At 39.5% G+C, this 7,689-nt stretch overlaps 1 protein-coding gene across 1 annotated transcript; it reads right to left on the minus strand.

The window, feature by feature from the left end:
* Positions 1-1,134: 1,134 nt before the first annotated feature.
* Positions 1,135-6,488, minus strand: LOC4335081 (probable inactive methyltransferase Os04g0175900). Its single transcript, XM_066309497.1, has 4 exons — positions 5,953-6,488; positions 5,539-5,852; positions 1,813-1,877; positions 1,135-1,662 (listed from the first exon to the last, which is right to left on the minus strand). Exons 1-4 carry the CDS (start codon positions 6,393-6,395, stop codon positions 1,363-1,365), a joined length of 1,122 nt encoding a protein of 373 aa, XP_066165594.1. The 5' UTR covers positions 6,396-6,488; the 3' UTR covers positions 1,135-1,362.
* Positions 6,489-7,689: the final 1,201 nt, after the last annotated feature.

Consider the following 7,689-nt stretch of genomic DNA (forward strand, 5'->3'; position numbering starts at 1 on the left):
TATAAAATCTATTTTACACCCCTCCACTAGAATAACTATTCTACACCCCCTTCTCATGGGTCAAACCCACCTCCCCCACCCTCCCTAGGGCCCAAAACCCTCCTCCCACCTCGGTCAAAGCGTCCTCCCGCCGGTCAAACCCGCCCACCACTCCCTCCCCTACCCACCACTTTGCTGCTCTCGTCTTGTAGGAATCGTGCAGTAACAGGACGGTCATCGTGCAGTAACAAGACAACATTATCGCAGTAACAACGTCAAAAAGTAGCCATGATGGATCTTGTTTCGTTAAGCGTTTTTTTATGAACTTCATGGTGAAAACGGATTGGAAATACAAGATATGATGTGAGAGATATTGCTTTCTAAAGATCGAGATTTACCTCTTTTTTAGTCCTCGTCTCACTGAACAGCGTAGTAACACGATGGCCAATATGCAGTAACGCCTCTGCTTTTCGCAGTAACAACGTTAAAAAAATAGTTTTGATGGTTCTAGTTTCGTTAAGAATTTTTTTTTTTACGAACGCCATGATGCAAATGGGTTAGAAAAATAAGACATGACGCGTACGTTAGTACTCTCTAAAGATTGAGATTTAAAATACTCTAGATCTAAAAAACATTACTACTATATGGCCACTGTTACTATGCATATTCTCTGTTACTACAAATTTCGTCATATTGTTACTGCCAAAAGAGCAGTAACAACCTATAAAGTTTACAGTAACAACCTATACATTTTTATAGTAACATATGATGTTACTACCCTTCTGGGATAACGTTACTTCCGAATCATAGTAGCAAGGTATGATTGTTATAGGTACATAACTGATTTGCTCACAAATCATCATATGGTGATCTGGTTAGAAGTGCTTAGCATAAACCATGAGATCATGGGTTCAAGTCTTGAATTCACCAATTTATTTTTAATTTTTCTAAAAAAGAGAGAAGGAGGGAGAGAGAAAAAAAAGGAGGGGGGCGCGGGAGAGAGGAGCGATGGGAGAGGGGCGCTAGGGGAGAGAGGAGCAATGGGAGAGAGGGAGGGGGCGCGAGAGAGAGGAGCGAGGGAGCGCTGGGGGAGAGAGGAGCGATGGGAGAGAGGGAGGGGGCGCGGGAAGGAGGGGAGGTGGGGACGGATGGGAGGGGGTGTAGAATAGTTATTCTAAGGGAGGGGTGTATAATAGAGCTTTTATATATATATATATATATATATATATATATATATATATATATATATATATATATTAGGTCTATTATACATAAAGAAGTACATCATTTATTGATCCATAACCGTTTTCATGGTATTGGAACTGTTAGCCATACACACATTGTAATACATAGTAAACATGAACTCGGCATGCGTTTTGAGATCTACTTGTTAAACTCCAGCGCCCAATAATTGGCGAAGATGTAGGTTGTCCGCAAGGTACCACTGAAACTAGAGTCCATCGCTAGCTTGGTGAACTCCAGCTCCGTCCTCTCCTTTCCTCCCCGGAAATTATTGAGCATGATCATGTCCATCTGAAATGGATATTGTGCCGTTGGGACCGGCTCTGGGATCGCCGGGAGGACAATCTCTACAGCAATCAGCTTGCCATTGTCCGAAAGAGCTTGGTGGCAGTTCTTGAGGATCTTGATGCAGTCCTCGTCGTTCTGCAGGTGGAGGATCGACTACACATATATGAAAGAAACATTTGTTTATGGTCTGCAATATAATAAACCGACATAACTAAACATAAAATTATAACCAGCATGCTATCTTAGCTCAAAATTAAATATTGAATTTAAGGAGAAGTGATCATTGTATGTTGTTCTTCATACCTTTAAGAAAATTGCATCTCCATTAGGTATGCTCTCAAACATATTTCCAGCTACATGTTTCACACCTGCATGAAAAGACCAATAGACCATCATAGAAAAACTATCTTATCTGGGTAATATTTCTTAGCCATCATCTTATATTAATCCTTCCCTAAGTACGTCATGTTTTAAACTAGATAGAACCCCAGTGGATTACTGAAAAGATCGAGTAAATTTAACAAAACTTTCAGGTTACGAGGCATATTGTTAACACAAAAAAAATTGCTACGGTTCTTTGGCGGATTTAGTTAAAGAAATAAACCGATTGGTAGATGAAAACTTACATGGATAAGGCTGAATTCAAAGAGCATTCGTGAAGAGCATGGCAATGCAGTTTTATATTTTTAGTATATCTTTTAAATAGGCAGGATTAGTTATTTTAGTTATTTTTCTTTTCTTATTACAAAATCTTACCTCGTGTCCAATATGGACTTGTACAAACCCGAGGGTATATAATCTTTATGATCATCATACGTAGAATACAATAAAATTTTGACGCTTCTCCAACCTTTCGATGGGTTCTTGTTTTCGAGTAGGGTTGATTCAGTTATGTTCAATCTCTAGCGAGAAATCAAGTTCGGGGCCTTGTTCTCGAGTAGGGCTGCATCGGTTAAGTTCGATCTCCAATAAGGAAGTAAGCTCGGAAACTTCGCTTGTATCAATATGTCTAGAACTTCCTCGGTTAGGTCATATCGATTCTATCTTTAATTGTATTGTTGTTTAGACTCGTATCAGCCTAGTTAGAACTTTCTTGGTTACGTTTGATATTCTGACTAAGTCAGTATCTCTTTAACCACATTACTATTTTAGATTGATTCGATATATCCATCGTGTTGTATAGATCTATCGACTAAATAGGATTTTCTTGTTATCTTCAATCTTATATTGTCTCAGTTAGTTCTGATCTATTAGATCATTGCTAATAAGTTTAATTCCAATGAACCAATATATTTTATATCATGTTCATCAGAGTTCTAACCGATGAGTTATCATACTCCTAAGCTTTAGCTATCAGACGTATCGGCTAGCTGGCCAGTACACATGCCAATCTATTGGCATCAGATCTCCATCCGATGTTTGCTCTAACCTTGTTAGTTGTAGGATCAAACTAACCGGCATGCCCTGAACCCCAAATTTAGGACCTGCAGTGGACTTAAAGCAAATCTCTCAAGCCTTTGTGTGTTGCGTCATATTTTACGTCAACACATATGTAATGCAAAAAAATTGGTCCTTTTTATAGCATTTGATACTAATTTGAACCACATGTTGTTCAATGCTTTTATTCATAATCCTTCCCTATGTATGTTTTGAAACCAATGTTTTTTATTTATATGTATTTTGTGGTGAAAATTGGCATGTGATTTATATTGCTTTTCATATTTGTTGGATCATTGGCTAAGTGGTGTTTTGTCTTTTTATGGGACTGGCCAGACCGGTATGTTGTGTGTGGTTAGACTGGTTGGCCCGATGGTCTAATCGACTTGCTCCTGTTCGGAGTCAGATTCAGATTGTTTATTTGATACTCATGAGTACTTCATGTTTTATGACTTCTAGATGGTTTCTATTTACGTATAGCTCAGTTCCTAATGTTGAGTCATGTTAGGAAAAAAAACTTGCGCTCGGATATGGTTTCTTGTTTATTTATGATTAGATGTGTTCTAATGCCAAGGAAGAGTATTACCGGTGATGGACCGTGAGTTGACTTGGGAGAAGTTGATGTCTGGACGATCACGAGATCATGCGGGATGCTTAGGCTAAAGAATAATGCACGTGGTGGTGAAGATTACATATGGCATACAAGAGGGACTGTGTGCGTATGGAAAGCGGAGTCAAATTTGGATGTGGTCCAAATTTAGGAAGGCTAGAGTTTGATTTGTAGTAGGATAAGTTTGTTACTTGTATGGATAGATTTCCTATTGGATTAGAACTACTTATTCAAGTAAAATTCGTGGTTTTGGGCTGCCACCACTGGGTAAAAATAGGAAAGGGGTTGAGGCTTCTCGAAATCGATTTTTGAGAGAGAAAAGTTAAGAGAAAAAATTGGGTTTAGCGTAGATTTTGAGTTTAGTCAAAAGTTGAGAGAAGAGCGTTGTTGGACTTTGTAAACACAATTAGAAGCAATAAAGTAGATCTACTTTCAAGAGTTAATTTGTGTTTTTCCTCAGGTTCGAAGGCCACATCGACGACTACACGGCGATCAGACCAGCGGCATCCAGGTGGTTACACCGACAGCATGAGGATGTTGCGGTGGTAGCATGGCGGGCGACCGGAGCAATACCATCGGTCAGACCAACAATATCTACGTAGTCAGACCTACGCATACACGTCGGTCAGACCAGCTCCATCAGGTTTTGAGAGTAACTTTTAATTCCGTTAAATATTTTGGTTTTTATTCCTTCCATTCACCCCTGGATAGGTTTGTTTCTTGGTATTCGATTATACAAGTTATATTAGAGCCTTGTTTACTCTTTTTGATCTTTACCGATCTCAAATTTTAGCAATAGCTAATAAATTTATAACTAAACCACATGCTTTTGAGGAAGTTGATTTACTCGTGCAAAAAGATGTAATCTTTCATCATGTCTCAGAGTTTCCAAACCATATGAGGTGCCTGCTCAGATGAATACTTATGTTCTTTAAACTGATTTTGTAAATAATTGTAAAGCTCGTAATATTTTTACTTAATGAAATTTTTTAATATTTAAGGGTAGTACGCAAACTCTAAGGTAAAGTAAATGCGAGTACTTGGACTTCTCCTATTTATATATACATGTATTTTTTTTGCAGGATAAGATACCTGTATTTAAATAGACCATATTGTTGCTAGAAACTTAATTTTCCTCTTTGATACACGAGTTCTTTGAAAAATTAATATGTGCGGTTCTGTATTATGTGCTCTAAAACCAATAACGTTTAATGAAAGTAACATTCATGGTAAAATACTAAACATGAGATGCAGGATTTGCTTTATTGGCCATAGTTGAATTGATTTGTACGACTCTCGGATATGATAGTGATCATCCCAGACATAATTACGTCCGAATTATAGTATTATGTAATGACTTGTTCCACCGTCTATAATTATGACCCCCACATTATGGCTGGCACACATTTTTCAACCTTTTGCTTTTTAAAACTAAATTTCCACATCAGCATTTGTTAGTAAACAATTTTCATCCAATCTATCAACATTCTAATATGTAGTGCCGGTACGTGAAGGGCTCACAATGCAGAATAATCATTAGAATATACTAACATTACTGAAAATCCGAAATAAACTGTTGATCTAAAGATTTTCTAAATAAAATAAAAAATAACAATTTTTTCAACCATTTCTTTTTCAAACAAACTTTCCACCATTTCTTACTAAAAAGTTTTAATCCAATCTATCAACATTCTAACATGTAGAGTCTGTTTGGCAAAACTCCAGCTTAAGCTTCACTTCTCCTGGGTTGAAGCCCAGCCAAACAGTTTCAGAAATAATTTATGAGAGTGCTCCATCTAGCTCCGCTCCTAATTTATGTGGAGCTGGAGCTGTGTCAAACATATCCTAATTTTTCAAAAATAATTGTAATTAACTATATTTTTAACAATGAGGTTAGTGTGCCGACTACAGCGAATATATTATAGGTATATTGTCTAGTCAACATTTGACTAACGTTAGCAATAGATTATTGCAGTACGTACCCGGAAGGGATGGAGCCTGAGAGATGACATGGGGCAGGTCGAAGTTGACTCCGGTGATGTGCTTGTGCCGGGACATGATCATCTCCAGCGTGCCGCCGGTGCCACCGCCGACGTCGACGAGGACGCCGACGCCGTCGAACCCATGGAAGCGGTCGAGCAGCTTGTTAATCACGATCATGGACTGCTGCGCCATGGCCTGGTTGAACAGCGTGTTCAGCCGCCGGTTCGTCCCCATGTACTCGAACATCGGCGCCCCGTGCGCCCTCTCGAACGCCACCGCGCCGCCGCCGCCCACCGCCGCCGCCAACTGATGCCTTCGCAAGTTCGCATCGATCGCCGGCATATGGAGAAGAAGATGTAGTTGCGATGGAAAATAAAATTTGTGAGGTGTTCGATCGAGTTCTTAGTTCTTACCAGGTGCTCAGGTAGTCCTCGTCGATGCCGAACAAGACCGAGGGGGCCAGAGATCCATGGTGACTGTTGCCGCCGGCGGTGAACCACCTGCAGACGGGCGCCGGCGAGTAGCGCCGCCGGAGAGGTTCGCCGGCAGGCCCGGCCTCCGTCGAGCACTTGACGACGTTGCACGACGCGAGGAGCCGCAGCATCCGGTCCACCGAGGACGCCGCCTCGGCCTTGTCCAGCGCGTCCGGGAGCCGCGCGGCCAGCTCGTCCGCGGTCAGCGCGCGGCCGTCGTCGTCGTCGGCGGCGGTAACTAGTGCGTCGAGGAGGCCGAGCTCGATCGCCGCCTTGAGTGTCATGGGGACGGTGAAGGCGCACATTAGCTCGAACGCCTGCAAGCATGCCGCCTCCTCCTCGTCGCCGGCGGCGACATCAGTGGCCGGAGTGTACGAAGCCATGGGAGCTTGTCTGCTCAATATGCAAGGCTCGGCTGTCGTCTCAACTCTGAACTCTGACCACTGAGGATATGTGAACTCTCAATTCTGAACTTTGATGACAGAGATTTTCCGCGGACTAGCTATTTATAGTGTATAATAATTTTTACTGAAAAAATCAATTTTTTATATTTTAAATAACCTACATTCATACTGTAATTATATATAATAGAAAATTTTAAACATATATTATAAAGAAAATTTATTGTGTACCTCTGAAATTTTAGTCCATCGCTTTTACGTCATTGAGTTTTTCTGATTACTTTATTTATATACTCTCGAATTTTGTTTTTATCCCTTCTATATATTTTTTAGTTGACCATTTAATAGGTATAAAACGTAATCTTTCTAGTATATAGAAAAATATATGTAGTAGTTACTTGGAAGAGAGGATGATAAAAATTTGTAGAGTAGATTTAACAAAACTACAGATATATTGGTCAAATTATCGTAAAACTATAAATTTAATATAATTTATTAAAAAACTAAAGATTTAACACCAAACTTATCATAAAACTATAGGTTTAATGTTAAGTATTACAAAACTGCATATTTAGTAATAAAGTTATCATAAAACTACAGGTCTATCGTCAATTTAATTACAAAATTTGGATGTTTATAAGTCAACCATAACATTGGTGCTAAGGACTTAAATCCCAAAATATGTAGTTTTGTGATAATTTTATTATTAAATCTATTTTACGATACTTAGCCTCCAACTTGTAACTTTGTGATAAATTTATCGTTAAATCTGTTTTGTGACACATCACCTTAAATATTTAGTTTTGTGATAATTTGGTCAAAGAAACTGTTGTTTTGTAAAACTTACTCTTAAGCTGTGCTGGCATATTTTTAGCAAAACCAATTCTCCGCTGATAAGATCTGGCCTTGATCTCTACATGAATTTTGGAAACATATCTGTGTGGAGATTATGAATACCCCATATCCACACGACATGTATATCCGACTGGGTATGGGGTGCCATGTATAGATAGAATATCTTTAAAGGGACTTGGGTTAAATTCCAAACTTGTATGTCAAGGAAATACCCGGGGTCCTAGTCGGTTACGATTGTATCTTATCTGTAACTACCTATTCCGTTAGGGATATGGGCTGTACTTTGTAATACGGACCACTTCCCCTATATAAGGAGGGGTCCGGGTGCCTCTTGGGGCACGATTTTTCTCCCAGATCATACGATCAATAATACACTCGATGGATCAATCCCTAGACAGGAGTAGGGTATTACTTCTTATTA

Source organism: Oryza sativa, chromosome 4 (assembly GCF_034140825.1).
Source record: "Oryza sativa Japonica Group chromosome 4, ASM3414082v1".
NCBI lineage: Eukaryota > Viridiplantae > Streptophyta > Magnoliopsida > Poales > Poaceae > Oryza > Oryza sativa.

What these genes read in the sequence shown, in the direction of transcription:
- LOC4335081 (XM_066309497.1), bottom strand. Translation starts at nt 6,395, where the DNA reads ATGGCTTCGTACACTCCGGCCACTGATGTCGCCGCCGGCGACGAGGAG. An exon ending in TCAGGCTCCATCCCTTCCGG is followed by an intron (nt 1,878 to 5,538) that starts GTACGTACTGCA and finishes CTTTTCATGCAG; the next exon opens with GTGTGAAACATGTAGCTGGA. An exon ending in GAGATGCAATTTTCTTAAAG is followed by an intron (nt 1,663 to 1,812) that starts GTATGAAGAACA and finishes ATATATGTGTAG; the next exon opens with TCGATCCTCCACCTGCAGAA.